Below are 22,244 nucleotides of genomic sequence, written 5' to 3' on the forward strand. Positions count from 1 at the left end.
TTCACCGCGGACCGCCCCGCCCCCTGGTGACCTCCGGGTTCCTCGGGCGTGGACGGGGCCGCGCTTTGTGCCGGGCGGGCTTTGTGCCAGGCCGCGCTCCCCCACTTCCGCTCTCGGACCTGGTGGAATGCCTTCCGGTCGTCCCTCGCGGCCCCAGACCAGAGCCGAAGGCCCTGTCCTCAGGGATCCTCGTGGATGCCCCTCGTTCTAGCCTGGAGGCTGAGGTGGATGGCTTTGCTAGTCACCCAGCGGCTTCCCGGCGCCCACGCAGGCCGTGACATCCCCAGGGTAGATGTGATTTGTTTTTGGTGACCTCTCTCCGCACCTCCCACGGGTTTGTGTGTGTGTGTCTTCGTGGGGCTTGAACTCTGGGTTTGGGCACTGTCCCTCAGCTCTTCAGTTCAAGGCTAGTGCTCTACTAGTTGAACCACTAGTGGCGCCACTTGAGGTTTTCTGATGGTTTCCTGGAGATAAGTCTCACTGATTTTCCTGCTTGGGCTTTGAACCACGATCCTCAGATCTCAGCCTCCTGAGTAGCTAGGATTACAGGTGCGAGCCACAGGTACCCGGCTTACCCTCCGTATTTGAATGCAAGTTCTGGTGGAAGAACTTTTTCTGAAGGCAAGAAGCTATGGTTACAGTATCAGATTCAGTGTAAGAATCATCCAAGGCACTAAGAAAGACTAATTGGCAATGTTAATATGATGGTTACTGACAATAACACTAGTATTACCTGAACAGTTTTCTATAAGAGAAAGGAGACCCAATAAAGAAACCACACATATCATGGACAAGATTCATTTTTTTAAGGATTTCATAGTCAAGTGCAAATCTGAGCATTATATACAAGAAGTGACATTTCTGTAAGTTATGTCTGAATAAGACCAGATTCAATTACAGACCTGAATCAGGTTTCTCCCCATCCCTTCAGTTTCTTCTGCAACTCTATTTCCATTTGTGCAACTACATTGTACCATATGTGCTTAAGGAATAACATTTTAGATTCATGGTTGTAGTTCCAAGCTGCTCTTGGTGGCTGGTTTATGTGGATTTACAGTAACTAATCAGTTCTGCTCCCATTTTGGCATCTGCTCAAAACTAGCAGTGATGCAGCATTGTTTTCACCAAGGACCTGGTGTTTGCAGTCCCATCCCCAGTAGTGAAATGTACTTTGGTGTTTCACATGCCATGATTACTGGCAGCAAATACCTGAGGCATGCAGGGCTGCTCTGAAAGCATCTACTTACATGAAGCTGCATATGGGAGCTACTGACTTATCCAGATAGAAATTTCACAGGATAGAGGTAAGACAGACATCATCAGAGATTTCACCAACTGAAAGGGTACCTCAAGATTTTACTGCAATACAACTATAAAACATTTAACTCTCTTTAAGTTTAATTTGTACGTTCCCTGAAGCTCAATGTAACTATTGATTTCCTTGTAGTAATATGTAGAGTCAGAATGGGTTTTCCATCTGATTTAATCCCTGAGCAGCTATGCTTAAAAGCAACTTTTTAAAAGCCCAATAAAAAACTACTATATTAAAACCCTATCACAATATTATAATGATAAACATATTTCCATACAGAAAAATTAAAGCTACTTAGAAGTTGTATTCTTTCTTTGCTCCTCAAAGAAGATACTAGTCTAGGAAGTGTTCAAGTACTTAAATTGGCCATACATTGCTCTAAATTAAGTTTTCTGAAGAGAGAACATGTAGAATTTGCTGAGGAACATAAACTAATGACTAATGAGGAATAAATTGCCCCCCCTTCCAATTTTTACCAGCAGGATATTCTATTAAAAACACAGAATTTTCTTTTACTAACACAGGCTGAATATCCTAGTCCTGTAGTATGAGTAAGAAAAATAAACGAAGAATACCTTTCTGGGGAACTTTTCAGCATGTGAATAATGGTAAGAACAAGCCAGTATGTGAAAAAAAAAAAACAAAAAAAAAAACAGTTCAAGGATAAGAATTTTACAGGATGTGTCAAGTCCTATCTGATCTAAATGTTAACCATTTCTAACAGAAATAAATAAGTGCCAAGCAACTCTAAACACTAAAAGTTTGACTACTCCATACCATGGCTGGAGTTATAAATAGATGGGACCAGACTTACTATAGAACTGTGGAGCAATGAAACCCTGGAATGGAGATACCTAAGGCTGTGATCTCTGCAAAGAGTTAAGAGATTATCTACTGTGTTTGCAGTGCCTTGTAGATAGTTTGGGCCCCTGTATTATAAAAGATTTTATAAATGACAGATTTATGTCACAGACATGTTTGGACCAACCAAGGAAAACAAAAGGGCTAAATGTGGCATTTTCTAGGCCCCAACATTCTCTGAGAATATATATATTTTTTTAACTTTGAGACAAGGTCGCACTAGGTAGCCCAGGTTGGCCTTTAATCCAAGATCCACTGCCCTCACACTCTCAATTCTGTGATTACAGGTATGCACCAACACATAAGTGGTTGTTGGCTTTAGGTAATTAGCTAAAAACTTTTAGCATCTTTCCCCAGCAGCAATAAACTGTGGAGAGTACCTCAGCTGAGATGCCTGCTCCTCTCTGTCACATGATGTTGGTTATCCCAGGAGGTAATCTCCAGCATCTCCTTCCTGGAATGTCTACAAAAGTCAGCATCTTGTGTTTTCTATTTTAAAATTTCGTACAGGTAGACATTACAGTCAGGGACTGGAGACAGAGCTCAGTGGCAGAGTGTTTTCCTAGTATGTTTGTGGTCTTGGATTAGATCTCCAGCACTGGGTAAAAACACAAAGATATATCCAAGCTCTCTGACTTCCTATGGATACATGCAGCTAAGTACCCTCAGCCACAAGAACTCAGGGGACTTTGTTGTATTATTTCACAGAAATATAAACAATTCACCAGTATATACTGAGGTTGGAACTCAGGGCCTCCCACTTTTCTAGGCAGGTATTCTACCACTAGAGAGCTACAACCTTAGCCCTTTTTTGCTTTAGTTCTTTTTTAGATAGGGACTCCAATGTTTTGCTCAAGGCCAACCTCAGACTGCTATCTTCCTATTGCCTCCCATGTGGCTTAGATCACGATAGCATGTGGCCTTTACCATGATACCAGCCTTATTTTTTTGAGATGGGGTTATCTCAAGGCCTGGGCTGGCCTTGAACCATGAACCTCCCAGTCTCTACTGCCCGAGCAGATTACAGGTGAGCCACCATGCCTGGCCACAATTGCATGTGTATCTTATACCAAACAAAACTCTGGGTAACTGTACATTCATTTTCTCTAAACTTTTTGACCTTACCTCTATAAGCAAATATTATTAGTAATCCCATCCCTTTCCTGGCAGATAGGAAACTGAGATTCTGAAATTAACCAAGTTACCCAAAGTCACCTAGCAAAAACCTATAGCAAAAAGTGCCCATGGTATAAATATTATGTACACATCTACAATAGTTCAGTCAGGGGAGTTTCAGCAAAGGTGAAGTCGAACACATTCAGCTGCACTGAAACTCACAGCTCCTCTAGCTGGTGACATGAGAGTCAGGGATCAGGACAGCTGTGGTCCAAGTTCCAGGCACCAGCCATGCCAGCAGAACCTGAGTGTGGCTCAGTTTCTGGCAGTTCTCATCTTCCTCCGGAAGTACTCAGGGGCAGCCTCGTACAGCCACTCAGCATCCACAACACAGAGGTCTCGCATGTAGCACTTGTTGGTGTAGAGCAGCTCAGTATATACAACGCAGGCTGGCTTGCAGTGGAAGAGGACAGATGAGGGGTGGATGGCCACTGGCTGGTGGGTGTCGGTGGTGGCGTAGGTCCCATCCGCCTGCAGCTCTGCAGTATTCATGAATAGGCTGTGAGCCAGGCAGCGGCGGATGCTCTCCATGTCTCCTCGTGATGACACCATTGGCATGGACATCTGTTACAGGAGGAATTGAGATGGAAAAGTACCTAAACATAAATCCTACTCAGCACTGCAGGCAGGTATGACGCAACAGCTTAAATTCGGCCCATACTGCACAATCTGAAAGAACAGACTGTGCCACTCTGAGCAGCATGGCACCTCAGCTGCCCCAGGCAGCAGTGGGTCGGGGATGGAGGTAGAACCAAAGGGGAAGGCACAGAAACACATCTGCCTGGAAGACACTGGACTGGGAGGGAAATGTCCACAGACCCCAGGAGGGCTGGTAACACACTCTTCATCCAAGTATCCATGACAGCCCTGGAAGGGGAGCCTTCCCTTTCACTTCCTACATCATCATCTTTGCATGCATCTCCACGCTCCCACCAAATTAATCTTCCTAAATCATAGTATGGGCACTGCTTCATCTACTCAACGCTCTCAATGAGCCTCTACTATGTCTGCCTAAACAAGGTGAACTTCCCTCAGGAGGGCTGTAAATGAACTACCTTGAGCCCATCCTGTCTTTCCTCTCAACCCTCTTTCATCAGGTACCCTGTGGTCAGTAATGTGCATCACCTCGTGGTCTCCCTTTTCTCCCAGATCAGTGTCATGATTCCTGTCTGACTGTTTCTTTCAGTTTATAAAATTGGAATGTTGCATAGTTACATATATGACTGAACTATGTGTAAGGTAAAATAAAGAGATAGGATGTAGCTCAGTTGTAGAGCACTTCCCTAGTTTGTGCAAAGTTCTCAATTAAACCCCAGTACCATAAATACATCCATCCATACGTAAGTACACAAATAAAATTTTTAAAAGATACTAGGATATTAGGAAAGAGATCAATATGAGAGGTAGAATCATAAGTTTTACTTGTTTATTTTCAAACTTATCTACAATGAGAATTCCCTTAATGATTATTAACAGTAAGAATTTAAGCTGGGCACTGGTGGCTTAGGCCTGAAATCCTTGCTACTCAGGAGGTTGAGATCTGAGGATGTGGTTTGAAGCCAGCCTGGGCAGGAGAGTCCCCAAGACATTTATCTCCAATTAACCACCAGAAAACTGGAAGTTGCGATGTGGCTCAAAGTAGTAGAGAGTGCTAGCCTTGAGTGAAAGAGCTTAGGGACAGAGCTCAGGCCCTGACTTCAAGCCCTATGACCAACCAAAAATGAAAAAAAGAATTTAAAAATTTCCTCTAGGGGCTGGGAAGGTGGCTCAGTGGTGGAGCGCTTGCCTTGCATGCCTGAGGCCCTGGGTTCAACTCCTCAGCACCACAAAAGCAAAAAGAAAAAAGCCGGAAGTGGCACTGTGGCTCAAGTGGTAGAGCGCTAGCCTTGAGCTGAAGAGCTGAGGGACAGCGCCCAGGCCCAGAGTTCAAGCCCCACGACCAGACCAAGAAAAAAAAAAAAATTTCCCCTAGAGAAACATGATAGCTTAATTCCCAGAGCAGGGCCACAACATACCTTTAAGCAGATTTCCCTCAACTGTGCTCTGACTTCAGCTACCAGCATCATATTTTTACTGTTGACAAAATTCTCTTTGCACCAGTCCTGAATGGGAGAAAAAGAGATGTCAAAATCCTCATTTCTCTATAGAAAACAAAAACAAAAACACGAACTATACATGTATATAAAAACTGTTCTTAGGATGCTCTGTCTCTTGAAAAATTGACAATATAGTTTAGAATACCTGAGAAACTACTTTACATGTGAACTTGGCTAAAACTGAATTCAACTATAAGTTGAGAAGGATTGTAGAAATGGAAACTGTTTTACTTCAAAAGTAGAGAGACATGCCAGCCTGGTAAAGCTGAGCCATAGCAGGTCTACTCTTAAGTCCCAGCACTAGAGAAATTTCTCCTTCATTTGTATAAGGACGATTATTTAGGGCTAAAAGTAGAAAGCTGAGAAAAAAGTGTAGAAAATGCTGATATTTATGGCAAATTGTTTGGATGAATATGAAATATAAAAAAATATTTTTGCAACAGTCTCACTATGTAGCCAGGTTGGGCTTGAACTATGGACCCTGCTGCCTTAGCCTCTCATGTGCTGGATTAGAGCCATGTGCTACTATACCCACTTTATAAGTGTATCTTGTCCATGGGTAACTCCCCAATGTCAGGACAGTGTCCACAGGAAAGAATGGCTCAGTATTTTCCCTGTGCTAAGAACATATTGTCTGCCTCAAAATAAATTTGGCAAAAAGTTTTAAAATTCTAGGGATGAGAAGGTGGCTTATTGGTAGAGTGCTTGCCTAGCATTCATGAAGCCTCGAGTTTGATTCCTCAGTATCACATGAACAGAAAAAGGTGGGAGTGGCACTGTGGCTGAAGTGGTAGAGTTCTACCCATGAGCAAAAGAAGCTCAGGGACAGTGCCCAGTCCCTCAGTTCAAGCCCCAGCACTGGCCATTAAAAAGAAAAAAAATTAAATGCTAAAGTTGGGTGGTGGCATTTTCCTTTAGGTAAAAGAATACATACTTGACCTGTAATCCTAGCTACTCAGGAAGCTGAGCTCTGAGGAAGGCAGTTCACAGCAAGCCTGAGCAAGAAAGTCTGTGAGAGTCTTCTCTCCAATTAACCACTAAAAAGCCAGAAGTGGAGTTATGTGTCAAATGGCAAAGCACTAGCCTTGAACAAAAAAGCTCAGGGACAGCACCCACGTCCTAAATTCAAGCCTCTGGCACAAAATAAACACAAAAACACATACCTAAAAGAGGAACAACACAAGGCTCACCTTATTTCCACCTAGATTTTTGAAGGTCCGGTAAACATTGAGCAACGTAATGTGATCCCCCTCGCTGGATATGAATTTCTTCCGGATAGCTTGCACTTCATCCCGCCGGGCAGGAGGGTTGTAGAGAACACTATCCACAGACAGCAGGGAAACGATGGTCAGGATTTCCTCTGTACAGTGGAATTTGGGGGACAAGAGGATGGTCTAAAAAAATCAAAATTTAGACATGTATAAATCACTGCCTTCCCTGTAGGCTTACAAATCCTTATGGGTAAGACTTGCATTTTTGAATCCCACCCACAATATAATACACATTATACACAGTAGGTGATGGTCATTTAACACTTAAGAGAACAAGTGAGGTTAGTCAGGAAGGCAGTGTTCAAGTACTTCCCAGAAATGGATAACCTGTAATATACAGAAAGGGCACTGAGGAGGAAGGATCATTTACTTTGGCAAATTTGGGCTCTAAAGGAAATGCTGCCATCTTTCTTCCAATTGGAGTCAAGGTAAGCTGGTCATCTTTATGTTCAAGAGCACCTAACAGGTCCAGTTGGGCAATGGCCGCCTGAATATTATCTAAAGAAACAAAGACATAAGAAGTAGCCAAAAATTCAAAACAGGAAGAAGTTGCACCTAGTTAAGTTCTGAAATTTTAGATAACTCATCAAACACCTCCAACAATACACACTACCCCACATGTTTTCCTAAGCATTACTGATAATACTAAAGAAAAGCTGAAGACAGGGAGTGGGAAAGTTACCCTGATGGGGGGGGGGGGGGGGGAAGAGGCAAGGACTGCCAGGAAGGGGTCAGGGCCTCAATAGCTCTGGTAGTAAATACATTGGTGTTGGCTGTATTAGTTATTAGACCTTACAAGTATCACCCTTTGTAGGAATTTGGCGATTAAAAAAAGGGGGAAAAAGGCTAGGAATGTGACTTAGTGGTAGAGTGCTTGCCTAGTATACATGAAGCCCTGGGTTTGATTCCTCAGTATCATATAAACAGAAAAGGCTGGAAGTGGTGCTGTGGCTGAAGTGGTAGAGCACTAGCTTTGAACATAGAGAGGCTCAGGGACAGTGCCCAGGCCCAGGCCTCAGGACTGGCAAAGAAAAAAAAGGGGCGGGGGGAGTCAAGCATAGAGAGTATATGTTGTTTCTATTTGAGTTCCTGAAGATTACGTGAATCCCAAGTGCATAGATTTTTTTTTCTAGAGACAACTAAAAAATAGTCACAATGGCTGTTACAGGGAAGGCAGAACCTAAAGTTCAGGGTGGAGCATTTGTACATCCATTTTTGTGTTTGTGTGTGGGGGGGGGGGATGTCATGGGGCTTGGAATTCAGGGCCTGGGTGCTGTCCCTGAGCTCTTCAGCTCAGGGCTAGTGCTCTACCACTTTGAGCCACAGCACTACTTCCAGTTTTCAGGTGGTTAACTGGAGGTAAGAATCTCATGGAATTTCCTACCGAGCCTGGCTTTGAACCATGAATCTTAGATCTCAGGCTCCTGGAAGGGGGTGGGGGGGAGGAGCTAGGTACTGGTGGCTCACATTTGTAGGCCTAGCTAGTCAGGAGGGTGAGATCTGAGGATCACAGTTCAAAGTCACCCCAGGAGGAAAGTTCATGAGACTCTTAATACTCTCCTCTCTAGTTAATCACCAAAAAATCCAAAAGTAGAGCTGTGGCTCAAGTGGTAGAAGCTAGCCCCAGCAAAAAGAGAGACAGCACCCAGGCCCTGAGCTCAAGCCCTTTTCCAAAAAGGAAAATGAGCCAGGCACTAGTTCTACAGTCTCAACTCAGGAGGGTAAGATCTGGAAGATTGAGGTTCAAAGCCAGCAAGGCCAGAAAAATCTGCAAGACTCCATTTCCAAAATAACCAGGGAAAAAAACAAGGTTGGCGGCATGATACATTGATGAGATGCCAGGTGCTAAAGCTCCCATCATTAAGAATCTCAGAGGTTTTTTTTTAATTCCTTGATGAAGAGGAAGGGCAGAGATTGGCCAAAATCTTGTTAAATGCAAAGAAGGTTGATCTCTGCTGCCCTCTTGCTAATGAGAGTACTTCTTTAGGTTTCTGTAGTACCCCATGGAACTCCATGACCTTCACTAACTCAAGGTCAAGGACCTATGTGATGGGGCCAGCAGCATGGAATTGATCATTTTACCATTTCCAGACAGTTTTCTGATACAGTGTTGTTAGACACCCAATTAGATACTGTTTTTTCTTTGTTATGGAAGAGTGCATTTGTTGTTTACTTGTCCATCTTCCATTACACTAAGTATTTAACTTACCAGGAGATGGTTTGGACATGAAGTCAAAGGTAAGCACATTTGGGATTTTCATTGCTAGGAGCTGAAGTATCACACTGGCCAGGTTGCACCTGTGAAGAGTGAGAGACAGTCATCTAGTTGGCCTGAGCCCTCAACAGCACATTCACTCAAGAACCTTAGTGAAGCCAGGTGTCGGTGGCTCATGCCTGTAATCCTAGCTGCTCAGGAGGCTGAGATCTGAGGATCGAGGTTCAAAGCCAGCCCGAGCAGGAAAGTCCATGAGACTCTTATCTCCAATAAACCAACAGAAAACAGGAAGTGGTGCTATGGTTCAAGTGGTAGAGTGCTTGCCTTGAGCTGAAGAGCACAGGGACAGAGCCCAAGCCCAGAGTTCAAGCCCCACAACTGACCAAAAAAAAAAAAAGAATCTTAGTGAAAGCTAGGACTCTGGGGAAAAATGAGTAAGTAGGAAGAAGAGACACAGAAGAGATGGCAGGCAGGCAGGCACGCACATGCAACCAGAGCCTACCTTTGGATCTCTGGCACAGTCATCTTATCAAACTTCTCGAACTCCTCCTCGGTGTAGAGCCGGTAGCAGACACCACTGTCTTCTCTGCCAGCCCTCCCTGTGCGCTGCCAGGCCTGGGACTTGGATACCCGCTGCACAGCTAACACCTCAAGACCACTGTCTGGGGGAATGGAGGGGAGAATGGGCCCCATGAGTGCTCTGATTATACAAAGCACTGGAAAAACAAATGGTGCTCAGAACACCAGTGAGTCGTTCTGAAACTTGGGGGATCAGAAAAACTCTAGGCTAACAGAGAAAAGTAGAAGACCAGGTTGCTATGCAGTGGTCTGATTCCACTCTGAAACACAACACTGCAATGAACCCTTGATGGTGATCTGCAACAAAACCATCAGAAAAGCTTTCCGAGAAGGGTCAGAGAATGCCAAATACTCCAGTTACCTGGCACTAGAATTCTTTGGACATGGGACTTTTGGTGCTAAGACGGGGCTTGTTTCCAGTAAGCAGGAAAGGTTGATCACACTACCAACTAATGAGGAGTGCCTCAATCACAGTTCTCTGATAAAAGTGAGGCCACATGACAAGTGTCCTAGAGGTAAGGGACAGTAATTTTCTCAAGGGTATATACTATGCCAGGGATTGGAAACTTACCCTGTCCTGGGGGACACACATGGGAAAGTTAACCCCTCTGTGCCCGGAAGAATGCGTCACATAAAAATGGGAGGGGGAGGGCAGGCAACCCGGTGCCAGCAGCTTAGATCTGTAATCCTAGACACTCAGGAGGTTGAGCCCTGAGGATCACAGTTTGAAGCCAGCCCAGGTAGGATAGTCTGTGACACTCTTAACTACTCAGACAAAGCCAGAAGGGGTGCTGTGGCTCAAGTGGCAGAACACTAGCCTTGAGCAGAGAGGCTCAGGAACAGAGTCCAGGCCATGAATTTAAGCCCCAGGACTGATTAAATAAATAAATATAAATTGGGGGCAGCTGGGAACCAGTGGCTCACACCTGTAATCCTAGCTACTCAGGAGGCTGAGATCTGAGGATCATAGCTTGAAGCCAGCCCTGAAAGAAAAACCTGAAAGACTAACTAGTAAAGAGTGAGAAGTGGTTCAAGTGGTAGAGTGGCAGGTGATCTTGAGCATAAAAACCAAGCAAGAGCTTAAGGCTCTGAGTTTAAAAGGGGGGGTATGGCGGGAGGGGTGTGTTTTATTACAGTGGTTTCAAATTCTCTGTAGAATAAAGCAAGGTAGAAGACAGAAATGAGCAAAAATGACTTCAAGCAAGCTTCCCACAGCACACTCACAGAAGAGTCAGTGCTTCTTTCTCTGCTCCTCACCCCAATGGAGGGCAGCTACGTTCTTCCTGGGAAACCTAGGAGCCCAAACAGGTCAACCTCAAAACATCTTTTCTCAGGAAGCTATCAGAGTGGCATTAGGCTGTCTCTAGTCACCTAGCTATCAGACACTGTGCTCAGCTCCCTGCTGTTCTGTTGGCAGGCTTGCTAAACCTGCGCTCTTTCCCATCTTTTCTCACCTTATTGGGTCTCCTTTCCACACTTGATTCCTGTGTTGTCTCACTTATAGTTCCTGCCACTGAAATTTCAGCTGCTCCCAAACATACAATGTTCATGTGGGGGGAAACTGTGGAACTACAGTCTCAACAGCTGCTCACTATAGACGGGAGAGATATTGATGAGCTACAAATTCTCACCAGGGTTATACTTCTTTGCTTTAACCATGCCCGTGTCAACTACATATTTTATTCCTGCAATGGTTATGGAGGTTTCTGCGATGTTGGTTGAAATGATCACTTTGCGATAGCCCTAAAAGGAATAAGAAAACCAAAAAGCCATATGACATATATATGATGCAGAAGTTTCAAAACATATTCTCACCATTAATTTATGACCAAAAAAGAGAAAACTTCACTAATGGTGGTCATTAGTAGTTGAGTCACTGAACTGGGCAGGGTAGGGAAAGGCGACCCTGCAGTCCTGAAGGTGAATTTAGGCAATGAGATGTGGGTTGGAACAAGCACATGCCCCTTGAGCAATTCCCACCTGGGTGGGGGAGGGGGCTTAGTATTTCTGTGGGATCCCATGAGGATGAGAGTGTCTCACTGTATGGGCACAGCAAAGCACAGACAAATGGTACTATGGACAAATGTGGTTTTATACTGGCCCTAAAAGAGTCACATGTTTACCTTTCTGCCTCTGCCTCTATACTCTTCTCATGCTGACAAATGTTTTCCTGTTCTTCCAGGACTGTCTGCCTGCAGCTATGCATTCTCTATCTCTATTCTCTCCATGAGCGGCTCTATTACCTCCCATGCACCTTACCTGGAGCCTGGTACTATGGCACATAGGCCCCACTGATGGGCCCTGACAATGCCCAAGAACAGGGCTGGACAGAAAAAGAGGTCACTCACCTTTGGGGCCCCTTGGAAGACTCGGAGCTGCTGTGTGTAGGGCAGGGAGGCATAGAGAGGAAGGACCAGCAGTGAGGGGCAGCCATCCGGGAGGTGCTTTGCAATGTCTCGGCAGGTCTTGCTCATTGCTTCGATCTCCTCCTGACCAGTGAGGAACACTAGGATGTCCTGAGAAGAAGGGGCTTCCTATTAAAAAGACAGAAAAAAAAAAAGTTTTCCAAGTTATGTTCTCAATTGTGGAGATGTAAAGAAACCTAAATGTTGATGTCTCACTGAAAGTAAACCCTCACTAACAACACAGAGAACTGTAACATGTGAGTCAACCATGTTAAAAAAAAAAAAAAACATAGCCAGGATGTGAAGGGTAAACAAAGGAGAAGGCTGCAATGCTTGGTAAGAAATGTATGCATTATCCTGCCTATGTAATTGTAACCCCTCTGGACAGTATGTTCACAAATAAAATTAAATTTAGGGGCTGGGAAAGTGGCTCAGTGGTAGAGTGCTTGCCTTGCATGCATGAGGCCCTGGGTTCGATTCCTCAGCACCACATAAGCAGAAAAAGCCAGAAGTGGCGCTGTGGCTCAAGTGGTAGAGCGCTAGTCTTGAGCTGAAGAGCTGAGGAACAGCACCCAGACCCAGAGTTCAGGCCCCATGACTGGCAAAAAAAAAAAAAAAATTAAATTAAAAAAAAAAAACAACAAAAAAAAAAACCATAGCCAAGGGCATGGCTCAGGATGCAGCACTCCTGTTTAGCAAATGTGAAGCCCAAAGATCACATTTTTATGCCTATAAACACAATTACTCACAAAGAATGGCAAGTTAGAATTGTGTGTGGAGAACTAAGGCTCTAGGTTAGCCTAGGCAAAAAGTTAGTGAGAACATATATCAATAAATAATCTGGGCATGGGGTTGGGAAGGTGGCTCAGTGGTAGAGCGCTTGCCTTGCATGCATGAGGCCCTGGGTTCGATTCCTTAGCACCACATAAACAGAAAAAAAAAAAAAGCCAGAAGTGGCGCTCAAGTGGTAGAGCGCTAGGCTTGAGCTGAAGAGCTGAGAGACAGCACCCAGGTCCAGAGTTCAGGCCCACAACAGGACCCCCCCCCCAAAAAAAAAAATAAGCTGGGCATGGTGACATTCACTTATAATCCAAGGTACACAGAAAGTAATAGGGTGATTATAATCAAAGACTGGTCTCAAGACAAAAACGTAAGAACCTTTTTTTTTTTTTTTTTTTGTCAGTCATGGGGCTTGAACTCTAGGCCTGGGCACTATCCCTCAGCTCTTCAGTTCAAGGCGAGTGCTCTACCATTTGAGCGACAGTACCACTTCCAGTTTTCTGGTAGTTTATTGGAGATAAGAATCTCACAGCCTTTCCTGCCCAGGTTGGCTTTGAACCTCGATCCTCAGATCTCAGCCTTCTAAGTAGCTAGGATTACAGGCCTGAGCCACCGGTGCCTGGCTTTAAGAACCTCTTTGAAAACTAAAACAGGGGAAGGGGAGAAGGGGAAGAATAGGAATAGAGAAAAAAATGGTAAATTCATCATATAAAAATTCATACATAAATATCACAGTGAAAACCTCCAAATTACAAAAGGTATGTTAACTCAAAATCAAAAAACAAAAGTGAGTAAAAAAAAAAAAAAAAAAAACAAGGACAGTGTGAGAAACTGTCAGAACTAAGAGTTGCAGGGAAACGTGGTAACTAAGCATGCACTGGTGGTCTCAGTGGAATTCTGGAACAGAAAAAAGACAACATGGGTACACATTGGAAATTGGGATCAAGTATGGACTTTCTTTAATAGCAATGTTATCAGCGGGGTGCTGGTGGTTCACACCTATATTCCTAGCTACTCAGGAGACTGAGATTGGAGGATAAAGGTTCTAAAACAGCCCAGAAACTTTCATCTCCTATTAACAAGCAAAACACTAGGAACTAGAGGTGTGGCTGAGGTAATAAGACAGATGTTCAGAGGTTCATACAGACAGGAGAAAATCTGAAATAGTCAAAACTTCATCAGCAGGAGACTGCATCAAAGTAACCCTATAACCTGAATGTACCAGCAGCCATCATTTATGAAAAAATCCTCATTTGAAGTTTGCTTTTGATAGTTAAACCAAGCACATGGACTTTTTCTTCTTGATAAAATAGTATGGAGTGGACAGTAAAGGTCATTGTCTTGGTGGCAAAGACAGCAAGAGATAAGAGTACAACTCATTTCTGGGAGGTGGAAGAGATGAGGAGGGGCTGATTGATGGCTGTGCAGAAGCTTCTGCCTGCCTTGGGGTCTGCTAAGGGGAAGAGTGACAAGAGATGTGCCCATTTCCCTGGAGGATCCTGAAAGGCCCCGGACGTGAGGGAGTAAGATGGAGGTGAGCTGTGGGAGAGTGAAAACCCAGGGACTGGCTCAAAGTCTAGGTACAGTGTGGCTAAACTCCCGGGCTCCCTCCTCTACTGTACCTGATGTAGCCAGGCTAGGAAGGTACAGCAAGCCCTAACAGGCTACACTTCAGCAGAGAGGGGAGAGAAAGAGTCAAGATGACAACAGCACAGGGGCCCAGCGAGGCCACCTCTTCTGACTGGATGGCAGCACAAATGAACCTACAGACAGAATGTGTTTGAACACAGAACATGATTGCCATGAGATTATAGAACATTTAGGGAAAACAAACCATAGCTACAAAGAAAAGTTGCACAAAAGATTTTTCTCAAGAAATCCAAAATAAGGGATATTGCACAACTAGTAATGTATGGTCCTACCATTATAAATATTGGTGCTGGATTTTTCCCCCCTGTAGGACAGAACCCAGAGCCGCATACACAAAAGTCAATTGCTCAACCACTTGAGCTCCCAGCCTTATTGCTTTGCATTTTGTTTTTGAGAGAGGGTCTCCCTACTTTGTCTAGGCTGGCCTCAAACAAGATTCTCTCATCTTTGCCTCAAAAGTAGATGGGATTACAGGTATGTACCACCAAGCCCAGCTTGAGGTTGGTTTTAATAAACAATGATATACTTATGTTGACAAAATGGAGAAGACATGGGACTAAATCCTAAACCTTAATTTACCGTGGGAAGAAATCAGCAAAGAATAGCTAATATTGATAAATCAAGAATTAGCAATATAAGCAGAGTATTTTAGAAATAGGAAAATAATAGCTGGAAGAATCAGCAATGGCAAAGTGATTCCTTAAAGAACAGGAGCTTGAGGTAAGTAAAAACTGTGTTTTTAAAAAAATTAACTCCTTGACTTGTTTACCTCAAACTTTTTTAACTACATATACAACACTTAAAAAATAAAAATTATTTATCTCTAGATTTTCTCAGAAAGATGAAAACAGTTGATTTTATACAAATCATACAAACATGAAGTGATTTACTCTTTTTTTGTTCTGTAGTACTAAAGTTTGAACTTAGGGCCTTGCAATTACTAGATAAGTACTCTACCATCTCCAGCTCCTAATCACACAAACATTTTAAAGTAATGGGAAGGGGAAACAAAGGAGGAGGCTACAATGCTTGATAAGAAATGTACTCATTATCTTGCTCGTGTAATTGTAACCTCTCTGTATAGTATTTTCACAATAAAAAAAAAGAACCACAAAAAAAAACATTTTAAAGTAAATGTTTACTGAAGTGAAGATTTTGAAGCAGACTGTTAGTAGTTTTTCAAAACTTCTAAACTGTAATCAATAAATTGGATCAATACCTTTTTTTTTTTTTTGGTCAGTCGTGGGGCCTGAACTCTGGGCCTGGGCGCTGTCCCTCAGCTCTTCAGCTCAAGGCTAAAGCTCTAGCATTGGAGCCACAGTGCCACTTGCGGCTTTTTCTGCTTATGTGGTGCTGAGGAAACCCAGGGCCTCATACATGCAAGGCAAGCACTCTACCACTGAGCTACCTTCCCAGTCCCTTTTTTTTAAAAAAGAACATATTAGATACAGTAAGAGACAAGCATAGATTTATTTCAGCTAAACACACTGTGTACTAAAATACAGTGTAAAACATGCTTCTGACTGGCCTTACAGAGTTAATTATATTTCTTTTCTGGGAAAATAAAAGATAACAAAAAAGAATAGTTAGACACAGAGAATCAATGTATTCATCCTGAAGACACAATTCAAAAAAAAGCTGTTTGACTAGTGGCTTTTCTTTTCTAGGGCTGCTTGCTCTCCCTTCCAAACGCAAGGTAAAACAAACCTTATGAAGAATGTGCACCCCATTCCATACCTGGTGGATCTGGAAGACAGAGACAAGAGCTGCGTGCAGGTAATCATGCTGAGGCTGTTTAGTGTAAAAGATCTGGATTGGATGCTGCCGACCCTCCAGGTAGAGGACAGGGGCTCCATTGAAATACTGAGAAAACTGGTCTACATCCATTGTGGCTGACATCACAACCACCTACAGAAGAGAATGAGAAGAGGGATAGGAAACAAACAAGGAAGGACCTTTCTGTGTTCCTCCCAAGCCTGAAGAGCTGATGCTTGAGGCCCATGCAGCTCCGATCATATGGTTCTGAAGCAGAATGGGCAAAGAGCTCCCCAGGGAGGAAGCACAGGCCTTTCCTTAACTATGCTCTCATAACTCTGAGGCACATACTTTCAGTGGCAGCTTCCCCAGCTCCTTCCGCCTCTTCTGTGCAGCTTTCACTACTCCAAAGAGCACATCTGTGTGGATAGTCCGTTCATGGGCTTCATCTAAGATGACACAGCTGTACTTTCGAAGCATGGAGTCTGAAATAGCTTCCCGCAGAAGCATGCCATCTGTTAGGAACTTGATCCTGGTGTCTTCTGAGGTGACATCCTCAAAGCGTACTGTATAGCCCACCTATGTGAAGAAACAACTGTCTCATTCATCAGATACTAGCTGAACACTGTGTACCAGCACTGTGCTTGGCACATGGACTGTCTCAGTGAACACAGTGAACACAGGCTCCCCGAAGGAGCTTGCAGTTGAGAAACAGTGAACATTCATCTTTAATTGCAAAAATACTGAGCATTGCAAAGAATTAAAAACTAGCTTCCTACTTCAAGCTACTAATAGTCTCATTTGAAGCTAGGTACAGATAGGAGAAGATAGGAGATAGTGTCCAATATGTTTGAAAGTGAGGTTAGTACAAACACACAAATATAAATCTGTCTTCTATACAGTTGAGACTCACTGTGTCTACATATGTGAAAAAATAATTCTTACAACTTTTTGTAGAAAGATTTATATATATTTACCAGTAGCTTCTGAAGTCATAAATGTGCCCCAGGAAGCCGTGTTAGTGGCTCATGCCTATAACTCAAGCTACTCAGGAGGCTGAGATCTGAGGATCAAAGCTAGCTTGGGCAGGAAAGTCTGTGAGATTCTTATCTCCAATAAACTACCCAAAAAAGCCAAAAGTAGATCTCTGGTTCAAGTGGTAGAGTGCTAGCCTTGAGCAAAAGAAGCTCAAGGACAGCACTCAGTCCTTGAATTCAAGCACCAGGACCAGCACAGCAAAGCACAGCACAAAAGAAAAAAAAAAAAAATACCCAAGGAAAATACCTTATTTAGGGCTAGGGATGTAGCTTAGTTGTAGAGGACTTGCCTAACTTGCCATGAGATCCTGGGTTCAATCTCCAGTACTTAAAAAATCTCATTTATCAAACCAGCCAAACAGCTTTTGAAAGTAAAGTCAAGAGGAACAAGAAGCCCATGATCCCCTACAATAAGGAGAGATCGCAGTCTAGCTTAAACAAGTGAGGCAAGAAAAAAGCAATAGATTGTTCAGAAAAACTAAAATGCAGGGGCTTAACAGGAGTACTTTGCCACTTGTTGTTGTTTTTGTCAGTCCTGGGACTTGATCTCAGGGCCTGGGCACTGTTCCTGAGTTTCTTTTGCTCAAGACTAGCACTTTACCACTTGAGCCACAACACCATTCTGGCCTTTTCTGTTTATGTAGTACTGAAAAATCAAACCCAGGGCTTCATGCATGCTAGGCAAGCACTCTACCACTAAGCCACATTCCCAGTCCAGTTGTTTTTTTTTTTTTTTTTAAAGCACTGATAGGAAAGGAAATAAGATACCAGCTTCCCAAGTTCAGTCCTCTTCTCATCTGAGACTCTAGTAGCAAGAGAGATAGCAGCCACTCGACGGGGCTGGGTCACAGCAATGATGCCCTGGCGGCTGATGCCCCCCTCATAGAGGTACTGAGGGATCTGAGTTGTCTTCCCAGAGCCAGTTTCCCCTAAGAAGAAGAAAAAAAGTCTCATTTAATTGCAGATCAACATAAAGATCACCAAATGGTTCAAATCAGAAGAAAAAGATAAAATACTGAGTTGGTAAGGCCCCAGGATGGGCACTCAGTATACTACTGGGGAATATCACTGGTCCTGTTTCCAAGAAGGCCAAATTATATTTTCAAAATCCTTTAAAATGCCAGGCGTCGATGGCTCATGCCTGTGATCCTAGCAACTCAATAGACTGAGATCTGAGGACAGCAGCAGTTCAGAGCCCAGGCAGGAAAGTCTGTGACACTCTTATCTCCAATTAACAACCAGAAAACCAGAAGTGGCACTGTGACTCAAGTGGTAGAGTGTTCATCTTGAGCTGAAAAGCTGAGGGATAGCGCCCAGGCCCAGAGTTCAAGCCCCACTCCCCACCCCACGCCAAAAAAAATCCTTTAAAATGTTTACTTTACAATTACATTTGAGTTAGGTGCTGGTGGCTCACCGTTGGGATCCTACCTCCTCAGAGGCGAAAATCTGAGGAACTCTGTTTTGAGCCAGCCCAACAGGAAACTGTGACTCTTAATCTCTAAACTACCAAAAAAGCAAGAAGTAGAACTGTGACTCAAGTTCTAGTAGCTCACACCTATAATCTTAACTACTCTGGAGGCTGAGATCTAAGGATCACGGTTTTGAAGCCAGTGTGGGCAGAACCCCATCTCCAATTAACCAGACAAAAGCTAGGCTGGAGTTGTAGTTCAAGATGCAGAATACCAGCTATGAGCCAAAAAGCTGAGAGCACAAAACCCTGAGTTCAAGACCCAGTACCAGTACAAACAAAAAACAGTATGACTGTCACATAGACTAATAAGTGGTGACAGGAAGGAATGTGCATTGATATAATATACTCCACACCATTCCCTGACCAGCCTCTCTTATGTCTTTGCCCATACTATTGTGGACATAAAACCTGCCCTTATGCTGTCTGGAAACTATAGGATGAGTTAGGTCTCAAACTATTGCCTTGGTGGGCTGCATAGGTGGCCCACATCAGGACTCCTTATTGTCTTGATCAGCACTAAACATGGTACCTAATATAAATATATATACAGATATATATATAGAGAGAGGGGGGGGGGAGAGAGAGATTTTTGGCGGTGGTGGGGCTTCAACTCTGGGCCTCCGGGCTGTCCCTGAGCTCTTCAGCTTAAGACTAGCAACTTTACCACTTGAACACAGTGCCACTTCTGGCTTTTTTGGTAGTTAAGTGGAGATACGAGTCTCATGGACTTTCCAGCCTGAGCTGAGATCCTCAGATCTCAGCTTCCTGAGTAGCTAGGATTACAGGGGTGAGCCACTGGTACCGGGCAGTGTAAATGTTTTAAGTGTTATCTTCTACCTTCCAGGGTCCCTTTAACAGTACCTGACTAGACCAAAGAACTAGGGACACCTGTGCATCCTTCTCCCTTGCCATGGCTACCTTATCTAACCTCAATCCTAAAGTTCCATTTGCATTTTCTTGCAGGCATCAATCAGCCTCTCCTTAATGCTCACCTTTCCTGACCCAGCCAAGAATCAGACTATTTTGATTATTCTGCAGTCTTCCTACTGAATCCAGGGGGAATCACTTCAAACTTGAATCAATGTCTCTATGCAACCAAGCACTGCTAAAATAAAATAAGCCAACAGTGCAGATGAAGAGCCAAAATGCACCTGGGTTTGTTCCTGTTTATGGAGCCTGTCTTGTCTCCAGCATCCCCTAAGATCTACTTAAGGCCATGGGACTACTATTCTCAGCAGACATTCTACAACAGTCTCATACAGAAAGTCCTTCAGTCCAACCTCTCCCTTCGGCCCCTACAAACGTTTTCAATCTCATCACTCTTACGTCCTTTTTCCAGGCTATGGTCTCTGAGGCATGCAGTTCTCCCTTTAGCCACTGTTGCTAGGTGCCTGTTTCTCCCGGCGTCCTGATCTGTACTCAGCCTTCCCTTCACCTTGAAACATCGGCAAGTTCCTCCCAGCCTCTTCTCCCCCCGCCCCCTCAAAACAGAAGGCTCTCTCATTGAGGTCATTCTCACATCTCCTCCTTACAACACAGTCCAATACCACATCAACTCATCCCACCCACACTACGACTGCTGAAATAGATCTCAGTGGGAGAGATGCACAATCAATATCTTACACCCAAATCCAGAGAGCAATTTGGGCAGGAAGTCGGGGAGGGTCACATTTTACTGGACAACACTGATGGACCTGTTCACTTCTTTCTTGCAGGTCTATTCCTCAGCCTACTAGCACTTTTGAGTCTCCTTTCCCCTCTAGGACCTTCAGGAGCTCCTCTTCCTCGAATCTTTGAGATCAAAGCTCCTTGACATTAGTCTCTACCCTACAATCCTAGCCAGTTCTTTTCAAGCACCAGAAACTACTAGTTGCCGTTCCACTGGATGGTTACTAGAGTCCGGTGTTAGGCAGGTATTGCGCTCTCAGAGAATGCCTTTCCTTCGGGACCCCCTCCCACAAACTGTGTCGGATCCTCCCGTCTAAGCTCCCAGAAGCCTGAGTGCCCTCCTCTAGCCCTTTCACAGACGGTCTTTGCCTCCCAACCGGTCAGTCACTCCCACTGGGCTGGCTGGCTCAGTCCGTCTGTCTCCCGAGAAGGAAACGAGAAGTATCTTAAGAAAAAGTCCTCGAAAAGCCAGGAATGGAGAACCAAGAAGGGCGGCCGGCGTGGCCACGTACCGATGAGGACGGCGTTGTCCAGGTTTCGCAGCTGGGCCAAGAGTTGCCCCCGCGCCTGGAAGATGGGCAGACTCCGGCGCTGCAGCTCCAGGGCCTCGCGGTAGGGACTCGCCGAGGGCTGCCCCAGAGACGGAGGCGGCTGCCTCCGGCCTCCGCCGCCGCCGCCGCCGCCGCCGCCGCCGCCCGCCGCCAGCAGCATCGCCACTCGCCTCACGGGAGGGTGGGGCCCGCCGCGGCTCGAAGGCCCGGAGCCCGGTCTGAATCTCTTGGCGGGCGGGAATCCCGCCTCCTCCGGCATGTCGGGAGGGCGCCGCGGCCGGAGGCGCGACTCGGCGTTCCGAACCGCCGCAGAAGGCCGGGGTCCCGCCCTCTCCGCGCCACGTGCTGGCGGCTCCCGGCGACCACCGATGACCTCACGGCCGCACCTCGCCTTCAGGAAAGGGACTACAATTCCCAGCATGCATCTGGGGCGCGGTAAGGCTTTTCACTTCCCAGGGGAGGGGAAAGTAGGATCTTAGGTCCAATAGCAAAAAAGCCGGAGCAACAGCACTGAAAGATAAGGGTATAAGGTTCCGTAGGACCTTGGTCTTCTCTCCTTGGCAATTTTGTTCTAACATTCTATCTTTCCAATTAAAAAAAAAAAAATGCACCTCCCAGCTCTGTCTGCAATAATCATGACTCTTCAAGGACAGCACTCAGTTCGGTAAAAACCAGTGAGGAACGTAAACATGTTCACGACTTTGTCGTCTAAACAACGCACCTGGTTAATTAATATGGTAGCGATATAATTCCCAGTTTAAAAGTGAAAAAAGTAGGCTAAGATCAAAGTCATTCAGAGGCTACAATTATGTGTGTGTGCGCGCGCGTGTCCCTGGGCTTCTTTTTGCTTAAGGCTAGCACTACCACTTGAGCCACAGCATCACTTTAAGCTTTATCTGAATAGTTTATTAGAGAAAAATCTCACGGATTTATCCCTCAGGTTTCAGCCTCCTGAGTAGCTGGGATTACAACCATTAGCCACCAGCGCCTGGCAACAATGTTAATTTTGAAAAGGACTTGCCTTATGGAAGAGGAAAGAAGATTCTGGCTCTATGAGGATCAAGCATTTTCCTCACAAATAACCATCACAATGGACATGAAATAACAAGCAGAGAGTGGAATTAAAATTGTTTTAACCCTTCCTTTCAGCCATTGCTACCAGACTATCAAATTCATTCATTCTTTCTTTTTTTTATCAGTCATGGGACCTGAACTCTGGGCCTGGGCGCTGTCCCTCAGCTCTTCAGCTCAAGGCTAGTGCTCTACCACTTGAGCCACAGCGCCACTTCTGGTATCCTAGCGGTTTATTGGAAATAAGAGTCTCAAAGACTTTCCTGCTTGGGCTGGATTTGAACCGCAATCCTCAGAGCTCAGCCTCCTGAGTAGCTAGGGTTACAGGCGTGAGCCACTGGCGCCT

The 22,244-nt window shown here is 44.7% G+C and overlaps 1 protein-coding gene across 1 annotated transcript; it reads right to left on the reverse strand.

Moving 5' to 3' along the window:
* Window positions 1-784: 784 nt before the first annotated feature.
* Dhx33 (DEAH-box helicase 33) lies at window positions 785-21,191 on the reverse strand. The gene is made up of 12 exons (XM_070001699.1): window positions 20,789-21,191; window positions 17,906-18,066; window positions 16,452-16,679; window positions 16,083-16,253; window positions 11,859-12,044; window positions 11,142-11,253; window positions 9,434-9,593; window positions 8,926-9,014; window positions 7,087-7,214; window positions 6,636-6,839; window positions 5,365-5,451; window positions 785-3,913 (listed from the first exon to the last, which is right to left on the reverse strand). The coding sequence occupies exons 1-12, from the start codon at window positions 21,084-21,086 to the stop codon at window positions 3,605-3,607; spliced, it is 2,133 nt and encodes a 710-aa protein (XP_069857800.1). The 5' UTR covers window positions 21,087-21,191; the 3' UTR covers window positions 785-3,604.
* Between the last annotated feature and the right edge of the window lie 1,053 nt (window positions 21,192-22,244).

Source organism: Dipodomys merriami, unplaced genomic scaffold, assembly GCF_024711535.1.
Source record: "Dipodomys merriami isolate MVZ:Mamm:240054 unplaced genomic scaffold, mDipMer1.0.p SCAF_59, whole genome shotgun sequence".
NCBI lineage: Eukaryota > Metazoa > Chordata > Mammalia > Rodentia > Heteromyidae > Dipodomys > Dipodomys merriami.